At 31.4% G+C, this 16,072-nt stretch overlaps 1 protein-coding gene across 1 annotated transcript in view; it reads right to left on the bottom strand.

The window, feature by feature from the left end:
* The window catches only part of LOC143041994 (P protein-like), a 34,016-nt gene that overhangs the window by 1,633 nt on the left and 16,311 nt on the right, over positions 1-16,072 (bottom strand). The window contains exons 5-19 of the mRNA XM_076214190.1: positions 14,665-14,798; positions 13,051-13,151; positions 12,194-12,326; positions 11,270-11,341; positions 10,606-10,728; positions 9,858-9,982; positions 7,825-7,966; positions 6,474-6,609; positions 5,927-6,071; positions 4,046-4,097; positions 3,770-3,878; positions 3,054-3,181; positions 2,223-2,384; positions 1,439-1,526; positions 665-758 (exon numbers count right to left, since the gene is read on the bottom strand). Coding sequence (XP_076070305.1) covers positions 665-758; positions 1,439-1,526; positions 2,223-2,384; positions 3,054-3,181; positions 3,770-3,878; positions 4,046-4,097; positions 5,927-6,071; positions 6,474-6,609; positions 7,825-7,966; positions 9,858-9,982; positions 10,606-10,728; positions 11,270-11,341; positions 12,194-12,326; positions 13,051-13,151; positions 14,665-14,798 — 1,744 coding nt within the window. The remainder of the gene's footprint in view (positions 1-664; positions 759-1,438; positions 1,527-2,222; positions 2,385-3,053; positions 3,182-3,769; positions 3,879-4,045; positions 4,098-5,926; positions 6,072-6,473; positions 6,610-7,824; positions 7,967-9,857; positions 9,983-10,605; positions 10,729-11,269; positions 11,342-12,193; positions 12,327-13,050; positions 13,152-14,664; positions 14,799-16,072) is intronic.

Raw genomic sequence — 16,072 nt, 5'->3', positions numbered from 1 at the left:
AGCCAAAACCCCGACCAAAGAGCAGAATACAACCCAAATGCAACCAATGGGTCTTCAACACGAGACAATCCTGCACCAGGCGGTGTGCTTCAGCTGGCCATTGAACAAAACTGTTTAATTATGTTGTTAGGCTGCTGTGTAATTGGCGTGTTTTTGTTTTTTGTTTTTTCATCGTTGATCGACGTTTTAGTGGTTTCAAAACTAAGTCACGCTTATCCGAGGTTACTCCTCGATTTGATGGCTTGTCCAAATTTGGCCATACATTAGGTTCTTTTGTTTTGATCCACTCTTCAACATTTGTATAATATTTTGAAATTACAATATATCTATGAATCGAGTATCACTTCAGAGATAATATTTGTCGAAATGCTCATCTGTCACATTTAGATTGATATTTTAAAGTTTATGCGATTTTCTCAGTTTATGTTATGTTGCCTTGATATGTCTCTTCTTAATCGATTTTTGATATTTCAACATCGGTAAACTACTGTAACCTTAATTTAGATACAAAAAGAACTATTTCGACTACTTTTTATTGATTCTCAGTAATATAGAATATATCTAATGCAGATCTTCTATGGCATTACAACCGCGATCTTAGTTTTAATCTATCATGCCATCAATATTTTAGAAGGTTTATGAATATTGTGAAATGCACATTTACTTGAAAAATTCCCAGAAAGAGAATCCATATCCATGTTGGTCTGCTATTCCTGCACATACAACATTGGCAGAAGCTCCAATTAATGTCCCATTTCCTATTAACATAATCAACAACATAAAGTTACAACAACATATACATAGTAATGACATAATAAAGCTTTATCATTTATTCAAAAAAATCCTTGCCATCGTATATAGCGAGAAAGGTAATTACGGAATTCATACAATAGTGGACTCTATTAAAGATCTCTGTATAGAAGTTGGTAACACATTTGAACCAATGGTTAGGTAAAATTTTGCATTTATTCGGCAAATAATTAAGACTATTTTAAGTATGTATCGATGGAATTTTTTGATATTATTTGTTTTATATCATATTGATGATAGTTATCAAAAGTACCAGGATTATAATTTAGTATGCCAGACGCGCGTTTCGTCTACATAAGACTCATCAGTGACGCTCATATCAAATGATAAAAGAGAAAGCTCTGTTCTTATTTTTTAGGTTTCATCCAGACTGAGTAAGGATTCTGTGTCATGAATCAATACACAATATTCATATTGCAATGTAAAAATTAAAATGAGACAATTTTAAGTAAGTGTGTTATGATGTTTCATCGATCAGATGTGTTAAGTTAGTTTTATTTTGTGTAGATTGTTCTATAAAACACAAATATTCCAGCTATAATACTATATATAGCCTACTATGGTGTGCATAAATAGTCTGTTCTACTGTTCTTAAAACTACACTACATAACACACATGGCTACATTACCTCCGAGACAAGCACCAAATGCCAATGCTAGTATCATAGGAAGTATGGGAACTTGTTCATTTTCTGTAAGCTGAACTAAAACTGGTATCTAATGAAATTGAAAGAATCAAATGAACAAAAAGATCCTAATACTACAAGGCACGTATTTTGTCTGAAGTAAATTAATGAACAACCGTTATTTCAATACAAAGTTAACATTTATGATATGCGTTTCATTATAACAGTATCAAGAAATATATGTTTATATATGAATAGAGCACAAATAATCATTTTAAACATAGATATACATCGAACACAGAAAGAAAGTCATCTCAAAGATAGAAATTACTAATAAGCTCATGTCAAACCATACTTAGTAATAGAAAATCTGTTGATTTTGTTCATGCATCGTTGTCAATATAATGTAATTTGATGCGACTGACATACAAGTGAGAGGTTAAGCTAGCTATAAAACTAGGTTCAATCCACCATTTTCTACATCACTGCCCAAAGAGACATTTGTTGTCGAATACGCATTTGGTTTGTAAAATTGGTAAACGTTAATGTTATTAGGTGAAAACAAACTGCATATATTTATATATTTTTTCCTGTAAACGCATATATGGAATTAAAAATTTATAAGTATGCAAAAAAGCATAATTTATCATATAGGATGTATTACTAAAAGTGATACAAGAGTATTCATTTCAACATGTCACAGTATACATTTGTGTCTAACTTTTTGTACGTCAAAGGAGCCCGGTTAACATGATTTGTTTTTTATGATTTACATATAATATATTACCATTGCTGTTGTATACGGAATATTGTCTATGAAACTTGAGGCGAATGCAGATACCCATAGAATTAACAAAACTGCAACCAATAACTTTTTATCACCAGCATTACCAATTATTTCTCCAACTGCTTTGCCGATTTCATCAATCAGACCTAATTCTTTCAGTGCCTATACAAGAATTAATTTCACTTGGTTAGCGTAGGAAAGGCATATGTGTTTTAATATGGTATCCAACATATGATTTCAATCATTTAAGGATATGAAAAGAAGCGGGACATTACAAGGTGTCATTCAAAACTCATCAATCGGACGAAACTGACAATGCCGTGACAGACTTTTCTCGTATATAAAGCGTTTTACATGTAGTGGTTACTTATAGAGCACTATACAGGTTTGGTTTTGCTCATTGTGAAAGGTCGGACGTGGTTAACAGTTGCTTGCATCAATTGAACACTGGTACATAGTTGTCTCAAGTGCAATCATCTTATTTGTAGATTGACTAATATATCTTCTAACAGAGAATTTGATAGAAGTAAATGAGCACTTTCACCTATGCAATCAATCAGACATTGATGACGCTTATATATACCTAAAAACTTATGTTTTGAATTATCTAACCATGTTTCGTATATTAGAGGAGTTGTTAACATTGGTTATAAACAAAATCCATATGTTAAAAATATTGAGAACAGACACGTTATTTTAAAATGAAGTCAATGGACAAAATAAAACACTATTGCTAGTTACACCATTTTAGTACCAAAGTCCCAGAGGAAATTTTTTTTTTCTAGATAGAAACACGAGATACATTTTTAAAAATAATTTTGAAGTACTTACTTCCATGAGGACAAATAAAGCAGCAAAGAAAATAAGCGTTGCCCATTCAACTCTGTGGAAGATATTTTCTAGTTCCTTAATGTCAGCCAAGATCATTAAAATTATAGCTCCAACAACAGCAATCCAGCCTGAAAGAGCAGTAAAAAAGAGCTTGATTTGAATTAAAACATCTAGATCCGAGGGCGGATACGGAAAAGGTTCAATTCATTTGAAAGAGATTTACTATACAAATTTTGTTAAATAAAGGCAACAGTAGTATACCACTGTTCGAAACTCATAAATCGATAGAGAAAAACATGATTCTCATTAATAAACTATTTCTTGATTATGATATGATATATGATTAAACAAATTATGAATAGAGATACGATATAGAACTTTCATAGTGGTATACTTGATAAAATGCATTTTCGGCCACTGAAATCTATTTGACTTACATTGACAATTGCCGACACTGTTTTCACGAAACACAACTTTCGGATATCGTACATTTTCAAAAATGTTATTTTTTTATTTTATTAAGGAACATTCAAATCATCAGGAATTATATTGACTATATAAGTAGAATAATTTACCAACATCATAAGAGGAGTTAAGGGGTTCAGTTAAAAAAATGGATTGAGGTGGATTTTCAGGCTTCTTTTTTCTTTGGTTCGAGGAACATGTAGAGAGTGAAGAGAATAGTGCAAATGGTGCTGTAAGCAGGACTTACTCACCAAGACTAATGTAAACACCATTTATAAACGAATGAAGGAAAAAGAAGATAATGACCACAAACAGGACTAAGGTACATTTAACTAGTAACCAATGATCCGTTATGTAATACTGAAATATAAATAAAATCATGCAATATTTGAAATCAGTTCAAAGGTATTATAATTTGATTGCACTATATTTATACCAATGTGACTTGTTTTGTCATGTTAAAAGATTAACTGACTTCAAAATAAAATGTTTCACTTGAACAATAATAAAAATGATACCAGGCTTACCTTTCTCTCTAATTCTGTAACATTTTGTTCAAAATTGGTCTGTTTTGTATTTCTATAATGATGATACAAATGAGAAATTACAATAAATCCATTATCACGATTGTGAACATTCATTTTTCATATGTTTAGTAGTAAATACAGTAGTTTTGAATATTTGATAAATAGCCTGCTGTTTAATCCATATCGCGCAACTTTGATGTGCACCCTTTATCACACCCTACTCTTTATTGCATACCCTTTATCACACCTTTACCCTTTATCACACCCCTATTTTTTTTTCTATAGTCAGTGTTTTTTTATGTAAGCTTATTTATAAGAAATGTTATTCATCAAAAATAGGTCCAATAGAACGGTCATTCGGGCGTTACGCAATTCATTGAATAACGTCATTGTTTGGTTTGTACATGTGACGTCACGAACGTCAAGTTTTCATATTTTTTGGCACACTAAATGCAACTATAAGAAATACAAAACACACAACAAAATACAATAATAAACAAAATATTTTTAAAACAACAGCACGTAAATTGTAAGGTGAATCAGGTGCTTTGGATAAGTAATTGAGTAGTTCTTTTAAGGCTTTTAAAAGAAGACAAAAGTAGAACTGAAGGTAACCCAGTGCTATGGATCAGAAAACAGTTCATATAATATAACTCTCCTGTTGAAATAGATGATAAAGCATATAAAACATGGAAAAATCCGTATCACATGCCGTATCACCCTCAACCATTATCATCCCTCGGGCCTATAGGCTGATATTGGTGTCTCGGGATGATACGACATATGATATGGATTTTGCCATGTATTATTCTCTATATATCAAATATCACAAGCAAGTCACAACCTCAATTGTCTGGAAAATGAGAGCACCGTGCGAGATGGAAAACAAGAATAGAAAAAAATTATAGTTTTTGGTGTCAAAATACTTTGGCAGAGTCAAAAACCTGAGATGAACAGTTTATTGGATTGTTGGTCCAACTTTGATCAACATAACAATAACTTTTTTTTTTAATTTATTATTAAAAAAACCTGTTATTTGTTAACATTTACTGTAATTCATAAGCTCATTTTGTCTGTGTTCTGAAAATTCATTAAACTGAAAAAAAAAAAAAATGTTTACAAAAGCTCAGAATCAAATGAATAAGGAATGTGCAACGATGAATAAAGGCAACAGTAGTATACCGCTGTTCAAATTTCATAAATCGATAGAGAATCTACAAATCCGGGTTACAAACTAAAACTGAGGGAAACGTATCAAATATAAGAGAACTACGACACAACAGAGACACAACGGCGAAATGTAACACTCACAGAAACGAACTATAATGTAACAATGGCAATTTTCCTGACTTGGTACAGGGCATTTTATGAAAAAATGGTGGATTGAACCTGGTTTTGTGGCATGCCAAACCTCCCGCTTTGATGGCAGTGTTAATTATAACATTAAAATGACAACATAACACGATAGGGTTACAATAAATAAACAGATAAATGGGAGAAAATATAGGACAGAGAAACTAAACGAATAATAGCCGTCAAAAGATAACAGGTTAACAAATGTTTGTATACGACAGAAGCGCGCTACGTCCACACAAAACTATGCTCAGATATAAAAAGTTTAAAAGCCATAACAACTACAAAGTAGAAGATCGCCGAGGACCAAAAGTTCCAAAAAGTTGTGAGGTCAGGGACAAAAACATCATTATTATCAGGAATAATACACAGTTTTGCAAACAGTAAATATTATAAAATGACATATATAATAGATATACATGATTAAACTGAAGTGGGGACTAGCTATAGAATGAAAACGAATACAATACAAAATCACAGCCCTGTTAGCCATAGTCAATGCAACGCCCAAAGTGACGTCACAATTACCTCATATTATACATCAGTCGTATTAATGCATTTTCTTTCTCTGTAGCTTTTTGTAGAAACAGTGCTTTCATTATGCTTTCCTCTCTAGAGGCAATGTTGACACGGGCTGCTGCTCTTCTCCATACATTTATCTCGTGTCTCATTTCTAAATCGAATTTAAGAAATTAACATACATAAATACTTTGTCAAGAATAATACAAAATATAAGTAAAACAGTACGAAGAAGAAGGACATTGTCTCTTGTACAAGCAGGGTAAGATTCAAGAGTAGACATTGAATTGAATGAAATTGAAGTTGTCTAATCCTTTATTATGTCCCTTTTAGAATTAAGAAACAATTTATTTTAAAGATCTTTTGAAATCTTGAAATTTCTGACGTCACCTTTTGTTGTTAATACATATTGTTAATAATGATAGTAATAAACCATTTGTTTGCACTGGTTTAAAGTTAATAATGAATTTGATTTTAAGTTTAAGCAAGTCCTGTTCCCGAATTAGTTCAAACATCTACAAGTAGAAAATATATTAATTGTTTATATCTATCTTACCTGCAACATCAATTGGTTCAGGATTTTCAAGTGAATCCATTTTAGTATAAAACAATCTCATGACACCGTAACCAACAAAGGAAACTAGAATTATTCCAGGGAACATGTGTAATGTGAACATACTAAAATCTGTATCCTGCAAACATATTCATATGTTGTATTTACGTTTTTTGCTGAAAGACTAAAAATGTCATATAAGAAATGCATCAGAGAGAAAAACACATCTCAAAGAGTACCTAACTGCAAAATTAATTTAACTCAATCCTATATGGGAAAAGATAACTTTAATTTTGTGAAGTTGAAGTCGCAAACGCAGTCAGTATCGTTAAATTCACATGTGTAGAAATTTCGCAAATTACAACAATCAAGCACAGTATACGTATAAAGGATTTGAATATTCGTTAATGAGCTTCTGCTTCCATGGCCAATATTCTTGAAGATCAATATTCAGTATTCATAAATGTACTCTGTGATATATTCCCCATTTCCATTCTCAACTCTAGTAATTATAAATTGCTCTTTTTGTACAGAGGGTTCTAATTGATCAACAGAGACCCCATATAATGTTTTATTAATTACTTGTGATCTATTCTAATGTTATAACTGATCAACAGTTACCTACACTAATGTGTTAATTTTGATCATTTGTGATTCATGACTATGATGATATTCCATTTTGATTTATAATGTTTTAAAAGTCATACTAGAGTCAATTAAGATAAAGATATTATAAAAATATATATTAGAAATTTAATGCGATTGTCATGCATGTGAGAGATTTAGCTGTAAAACCAGGTCTAATCAACCATTTACTACATAAGTAACAAGTCACGAATATGACAGTGGTTTTCCATTTTTTGATGTGTTTGAGCTTTTGATTTTGTCATTTGATAAGGGACTTTTCGTTTCGAATTTTCCTTCATTCGATATTTTAGTTAATTTATTTTTATGTTATCAAAGCGAACTGAAATCAAATCATTCAAATAAAATATTATGAATAGAAGTAGTTCATAATGTTATTTTTTCATATGAATGATGATAATATAGTCTGGTGTCTTAAGTGCATAAATGTCATAAACATGCTATGACTCAGATCCTTGACAAGATCAGCCATTTACAAATATTGGTTGGTGAATGAAAAATTGAGTGTAAGTACTTCTAGATCGTTTGGTTAGGAAGAAGATTCATAATTTGCTAATATTCGACAACTTTATGGGTACAGTGGTTTACTATCGAAACATTTTAAATGATTTATGCATCAAATACATAACACGCACAGACAAGAGTTTTATTTCAAATGAACGTCTGATGAGTTATATATAAACTACCTATATAAGTGTTCAAAACTGACCTTGTATGGTTTGAAGTCTGGAGTTGAGACTATAATAACATTCGGTGGATCTCCTATACCTGTTGCTGTGCCACCTATATTTGAGAAAAGTACCTCAGCTATCAAAATCTTCTTAGGATCTAGATTTAATACTTCACATAAACTGAAAACAAATGAAAACGTGTATTACTTTTGTATCAAATAAGATTTTAACTCAATTTTTTTTATGCATGCAACGTTTATATATGTAACACTCCCAAACGTGTCCTTCCCCTCAAACGTGTCCGATTCCCCCAAACGTGTCCGATTCCCCCAAACGTGTCTATTCTCCCTAAACGTGTCCGTAATATTCAATATTCCCCAAACGTGTCCGATTCATTTACCCAAACGTGTCCGATAATTGTTATTCGCCCAAACATGTCCATTTTTAAACGCCAGAACGTTTCGTGTCATTTAGCGCTAATACAGATCCTAAACGCGACATCAATAACGTTCACGGCTATTCTATGACGCGGGACACAGTTGATGAAGTGGTCATTTATTAGTTAGTTTGTTCAATGCCGGTTGTTAATGATTATAATTACTGAAAATTTAATATGTAACATGAATTAACTTTTGACTGAATTTGCTTATTGACCAGTTGCAAGTATTTCATGCTCATTTAGGTTAGAGAGAACATACAAATAATTTTAGTACAGTTGAATTAATATGTAAATTATTTTATACTAATTAACTCCTATGATGCCTTTTATATTAATCAGAATATTGCACGGTGGGCTTTCAGTTTTATTGCCGGACCTCCTTTCTTATTTAACAGTTCTGATTTTTGATAAAATTTAAGTGAGGAGTATCACTAAAGACACACGAACAAGAGACATAACGTCCAATACCAAATATTTCATTCGTTATTTAAACGAAATCATATTAACGATGTTATCATACCGGGAATTTACAATTCAGCCTTAATTTTTACGGTTATTTGGGACCACCACTAGTTGGGATTTTAGTCAAAAAAAAAAATGCGAGTAAAGACCGATTTGTTTATGAATGACTTCAGTAAGAAACTACTTAATGTATGTTATGTAATATAGAGGCCGTTTCAAATAAAAGTTGCGGAAATTTAAAAAAAAAATGCCTTCCAAAATACAACTTATGGCACATGATAAAGAGTGAAATGCTACAAAGATTTTAATGCGCAGAGAAAAAGAATTTAAGTAATTTATTTTTATTTTTTATTTTCTTGAAATAGTAAAAAATCGTAAAATAAGTATACAATATATATAACAATATATATAAAAATCAATAGTCACAAATAACCTACGTTTATATAATATGAACACGAATGATTGTTCCAATAAAATAAAAAGCTTGATATGGACACGTTTGGGGGATTGGACACGTTTGTGTGTCTATTAAAAAATGGACACGTTTGGGAGTTTATACAAATGACAATCTTTGGCGCCCTTTGACATCTAGACATGTTTTTGCAGTTCAGTGACGTCAATGTGGACACGATTGGGGGAATCGGACATGTTTGTGGGGAGGACACGTTTCTGAGTGTTACATATATAAAGATTAAAAAATCCGGATGATTCAAATTTTTTGAAATTATATTGAACTCCATTGAAGTACTTACTTTCAATTCAATTTTAATTTTCGTCATTCAATATATATATATTACTTAACACGTTCTTTTATATGTACAGGAATAAGATTTTAGTATGGTTATTACTTTATTAACAGAGTAAAAGAACATAACATAGAACTTATTCCCCTCACATGTCGTCTATTTGTTGAGAAAGAACGCACGTATCATCGTTACTTAATACATTTGTTTTTCTTCAACAATGTCTTTCATTACAAGCACAATTTATTTTCAGAATTCAAATTTTGCTATAGTGATTCAAATCGTAAGGCATTTGAAAGTCATGTTTCACATTCTTATAATTGTTTTTCTTTTCGTTAAGTTTCTACTTGCCTTTAACATGTTTAATGAAATCAGTAAATGCCGAGTGCTATTTCTTTTGTTTTATATTTTACTGTATTATATATACCGTATCGTCACTGGTGTCAACAGTAAAATAGTTGTGACATTGTCCAGGAAAGCAGATACTATGGCACTGAATGCACACAACAAAGTAATTAGTGGCCATATTTTCCCCTTTGCTGTTTTGTATGCCTGTCAATAAGAATTTAAAATTTATGTGTTATACATGCATAAAACGAGACATCACTACTTATGTACCTAATAGCTATTGTAATTTAAAAAAAATCTGAAACTAAAACTTATACGACATATTATCACAAACCTTAAAGCAATGCTTGACATCCAAGTTTAATTTTTCCTGTGTATGTCGAAAGTTGTGGCCTGATTTAAGCCACATATCTCATGGATTGCGCTAATTCTTATGGAGGATTTTTAGAACATAATGAGCGTCCTTCAGTAAAAAGAGGACTTGTCATAATGTTTTTGTATGTACAATAGTACTGATTGTTCTTGTATTTGTGTTGATTTTGATATTATTGACACAGAACTGACATGCAACTATCTACGATGTTTGATTTTTTTCTTGTTGTCAGTTGTAAAAACAATAAATAATCTCAATGCAACTGAAAATTAAATAAGGTAGCTGAACAGATGATTTGCCACTACATCTAAGTTGGAAAACTGTTTTATTGGAAATCATGCCACATCTTCTTGGCATTTAAAAATGACGTTAGGCGTACCTGATTAAAGATAGTTTTTAAAAGCTCTACTTTAGTCTTATTTTCATTTTTTCAACAATAATGTTTAAAACTTACTTTTAGGGCGAAGAAATCAAAGAAGCCAGTTTCTGAGAATATTGACACCAGTATCATCATACCGAACAGCAACATTAATGTTTCCATATCAATCCAACTGATTATGGTGTTTAAATCGGGTCTCTATAATAATAGTTACGTAATAAATAATCATAATATTGTTCTACATTGTATTATGAATTTTTATCTTATTTCAAAAGCGTATTCCTAAAATAATTATGATTAAGATTATACACCAGAAATGGAATGCAAATTAATGGAAGAAAAAGAGGAGAATACTATTTGTTTATGTGTTACATATTTGTTTTTCTTTCAAATTTTTACATGAATAAGGCAGTTAGTTTTCTCGTTTGAATTGTTTTACATTGTCATTTCGGGCCTTTTATAGCGGACTATGCGGTTTGGGCTTTGCTCATTGTTGAAGGCCATGCGGTGACCTATAGTTGTTAATGTCTGTGTCATTTTGGTCTCTTGTGGACAGTTGTCTCATTGGCAATTATACCACATCTTCTTTTTTATATTAAAATACATAATGTTATTTTAAAGACTTTGACAACATTTGACAAAAACTATTCTTTTAAAATCGACCAATATCTTTTAAAACGTTGAATTTATAAGAAAATATATTCAAATGAAATTCCAGTAAATAAGATAAATAAATTACCTCTCCGTAATGAGCAAGCACTGCAATAGCCGCAAGGGAACCAATAAGAGCTGCCATGGCTCTGTGTACTAACTGCAGATAAAATATTTTATGATTGTAAGTTAATGAATAATCAGGAAATTATAAAAATATTAAATAAATATAAAACATCTATCCTAGAAACAATTTAAAAAAAGCCTATGGATTTTAGGGTTAATAGGTGAAATTTATTGGACGGTCTTTACTAAGAAAATATTTTCGGAAGGTAACTCGAGCTTCCTTTCCCTGATTAAATGTCAGCTTATCTACACGAAATATATAAAATGAATGGGAAGATGTCTATTGATTTAGGTTCAATAGATCAAAGTTCAAGGTCACTTATACAGTTGGGGGTTGGTTTTTTTCGGGGAGGGGGAGGGGTGATGCCAGACTGTAGTTTGAGCATTTATTGCCTTATTGGGATAACATTTATTCAGACGGAGATATGATATAAAAATATTAAATAAGTATAAAACATCTATCCTAGAAACAATTTAAAAAAAGCCTATGGATTTAAGGGTTAATAGGTGAAATTTTTGGACGGTGTTTACTAAAAAAATATTTTCGGAAGGTAACTCAAGTGAAAGCCGATATTTTATTTTGTTGTCAATATGATAGAGTACAAGATCAATGTTACAAAATTATTTATTTTTAAAATTTAGGTTCCAGATGCGGGTTGTAGGTCCCTTGCTTGATTGAAATGAAACTCTTGCATATGGAATAAAATTAAGGATGAGTACGAACTAGTCACTTTTGGGAAGAAACAAAAACGTTGCATATGAAATCTAAGTTATATTACTGAATACGTATGTTTAAAGGTTTGGTTAGCTTTTGAAGGGAATGCCGACATTTCTGTGCATTTTAAAGTTCATTAATATTCATGCTGTCTTATCTTTTTATACTTACATCAAATATGATAAGAATGTAAACCCCAACTAACACTAAGACTGCAAGGATAACTCGTTGGTCGTGTTCATGTACGCTATAGTACAACGGTATACTGTGATTTGAGTTGGTCTCAAACAATAAGCTACTATTTCTACAAATAGATGTGAGAAGCGATTGAAAATATACAGTGACCATGTAAATATTGATATAAAAACGCACCTTTTCATCTCGATTAAGGTTAAAATCTACACCAGACAATGGGTCACCTGAAAAAGTAACTTAATTCATTTTGTATGCTTAATTTTGTTTTAAACCAATAATTTCTCGCTGCATTGAAGACCTGTTGGTGACCTTGCGCTGTTGTCTAATCTATGGTCGGGTTGTTGTCTCTTTGACACATTTCCCATTTCCATTCTTAATTCTATTCACTTTTTTAATAAGTAATGACAGGTAAATTTCTTGAGTAGATTATAAGAATGGAATAACAGAGTTCGGAAAAACTAAGGAAACAATCTAAGGAAATATATTCAACAGTAGTTTACAACTGTCATACAAGTGGGAGGATAGGCTAGCTATTACACTAGTTTCAATCCACCATTTTTTTGTTGTTGAAAGTTCATTAACTAATTCAGAAATATGACAGTTGTTTCTCACTTGTTCCGTTGGTTAATCACGTTCAATTTTGTCAAGTTTATATGGACTTTGTATGTTAAATAAAAAAGCTCACAAAAGTTTAATTTTCATAATTCACGTTAGAAGACACATCAAGATAACAAACAAAAACTGAAAGAATTGCATGACTTCTAAAAGGAGCGAGATATAATGTGGTCATATAATGTGATAAGTTTATTTAATTTGAAAAAGCAATACGGTACCTTGTACGAACTTTAAAGTCATGTTGATAAACAGTCAGGTCATTTTCATCATAGAAGTTCTTGTCCATGTTCTTCAAAATGAAAGTCAGATCTTGCGAACTCTGAAAAGATATCCGTAACGAAATAACACCTAATGACGAAAACGTGCATTATTTACTAAAAGAGAAGGTTCACGAAATGTTAAAATTGGCCCTAAATTTTGGATGTTTCTTTAAACAGGGCCAAAAAATACAAGTTTTACATAGAAATACTTGTGATAATACTATTAAGATAAAAATAATATATGAAGCTTTACCCTAAAAATAAACAATATTTGTATATTAAGGTCAATTTTGGTATTCTTTTTCAATAATTTTAATTGTATTTTGGAAAAATTAACCTTGGCCGCCATCACGATCCAAAAAGTTTTTATACTGATGAATTCTATATTAAAACTGGAAACTTTTGGCTACATAACATTTTGGATCGTAGATGGCGGCCAAGGTTTTCCAAACGCGTTTAGGTCGGAAACTTGCACAAAATCGTCATACTTTTACAAAATGTAATGGGCTTACTTTGGAGAATATTATGTTCTTTTATAGAAATAATTGATGTATTTAGCATTAAGGTTTGAGAAAAAGACCCATTTACGAACCAAATTAAGACCATTTATATGTTTTATGATAAAGTTGATATTTTAGGCTATTTTGTGCCACATATTGAATAAGGTAGGAACTTTTTTTTCAACAGACCTTTCTCAACTTATTTAGCATGTACTCTTGAAACCATGTCATCGTTTGAAACCTTATAATATTGAAATTAGTTACAATAAACATCGTTATTAATTTTATTTCTATACATGTTTCTAAAGAAAAAGATAAAAGTATTGAAGTGAGAGAAATAACCGACTTTAATTTTAGATCCAAAACAAAACGTAGCTTAACAGTTAAACTATTTATGGTCTGAAACCTACATGAACCAATCATAGTTAAATCTACATGAACAACAAAACAACATTTCTTTTCTCTCTGTGCAATGATTTTTAGATTGAAGTTTATCACTCAGTCGTGTTTATGTTTTGACAATGATGATGTCTTCAACTTTTTACCTTACAAATTGATCAAAGCGCTATTTATAAGATGATGTTGAGTTGAGTGATGGCTTAATATTAACATTTCTTTGACATCAAAATTGGTTATGTAGAAAAAAAAATGATTGTAAGTATCTGGTTTTGGTGAACGTAAATTAAAAAGACTTGAAAAATTACGAAATTATTAAGAAACTAAAGTTCAAACTCGCTTTAATGTCATGAAAAGAGGGACGACAGATACCAGAGGAACAGTCAAACTCATAAATCGACATTAAACTGACAACGCCATGGCTAAAAATGATAAGGACAAACAGACAAACAATAGTACACATAACACAACATAAAAAACTAAAGAATAAACAACACGAACCCCACCACAAACTAGGGGTGATCTCAGGTGCTCCGGAAGGGTAAGCAAATCCTGCTCCACATATAGCTAAGTTCTTCTAAATCTTCGACTTTGAACTTTGATTTAAACATTCTTTGTGAAAATTAATCCAGAAAAACACTCAAGATTATTTCTAATTATAATGATTTATCAATACCTGATTTGGCTCCATTGTCTCCGAAAGGTTAACACGGAGGATTGGTACTGGTGACGCACTTGTGTTTCCTTGTTTGAACGGACCTTTTATCTTAACTGTCACATTATTTATGTCATGAATATGAAGGTCTTCATCTTAAAATATAAATACATAAGTTGAATATAAATATAAAAGTTCATAAAATACTAATATAATAATATATAATTTTGGATACATGACGTGCGTTTCTCCTTCATAATTCTCATCAGTGTCGCTCGAATCGTAATGGCTGGAAAACCAAATTAAATACGTATAATAAATGCCGATGAACTTCTCAAACCAAAAAACCTGATATGCTGTGACATAGCTAAGTCAATCTATGTTTTGGGTAGATTTTTTTAATCTGAATATTTCAAATTGGTTATACGTAAAAATGACCGGATGAAACAAAAATATCCAATCGATTGTCTTCAATTAATTAAAAATTTTCCTTTTTTGGGGTTATTTTCAAGTTAAACGCAAAAGTCTTCAAAGACAGCGAATGATCTCGAAATCCTGAAGTGTACTCTTTTAAAATGCAAGTTCGAAAGATTTTTTTATTACTGAAAATGAAGACACCAAATTTGCAATCTTCCATCTTAATTTTTAACAATCATATACTATATTATCTTTTTTATAAAACAATTGTCCAAACTAAACAAATCCTCTCATCATGTCACACATGAGGTCACACAGAGTTGTGTAAATACATCAGCAAACAATCGCGCCCAGGTTTTCATTTTTAATTGTACGACGTTTATTAGAACTGTATTGGTTTAACTCTTGCTTGCGGGATTGTAGCGTCGCCATACAAGGAAAATTGAATATAAATTAAGGCGACAGTAAATCAACGATGTTCAAATCCCGTCAACGAGTTTGAAGAGAAACATTAGGACAACAACCTGAAACTGAGGTAATAGCAGGTAATTTTAAAAGGAGCAAGACATTGTATGTCGATAGGATAATTGTCTCATGCTACGCTATCATCACCCGCTATGCGAATTCATACTCAATCAATATGCGAAAATCGCGAATAAAAAAACACATGCGGTAAAATACAGATCAAACATCAATACAGGTATCTAAAGATCTAATACTGCGAACACATGTCGCTATAAGTAGACATATCGACAAACATCGTATCAGAAAAATAATTTGTAATTGTAACTGTAAGTCGTATGAAGTGTCGATTCAGGTCGTTTTTTCACATAACTGTGTAAGATCAGTTCTTATACAAGGAGCACGCTTGTGTTAATGTGGTCAGTTTAGGGCGAATATGCACGAGCATAACGCAATTACTGTGATATTAACATACACGGGCATAGCGTACTAACTGTGATACAATCGAACAAAGGGAATGATCAGACATGGAAAGTTAACAATTGGAAAG

Source organism: Mytilus galloprovincialis, chromosome 8 (genome assembly GCF_965363235.1).
Source record: "Mytilus galloprovincialis chromosome 8, xbMytGall1.hap1.1, whole genome shotgun sequence".
NCBI classification, from domain to species: Eukaryota; Metazoa; Mollusca; class Bivalvia; order Mytilida; family Mytilidae; genus Mytilus; species Mytilus galloprovincialis.
This window is presented reverse-complemented; position numbering and strand designations above follow the sequence as displayed.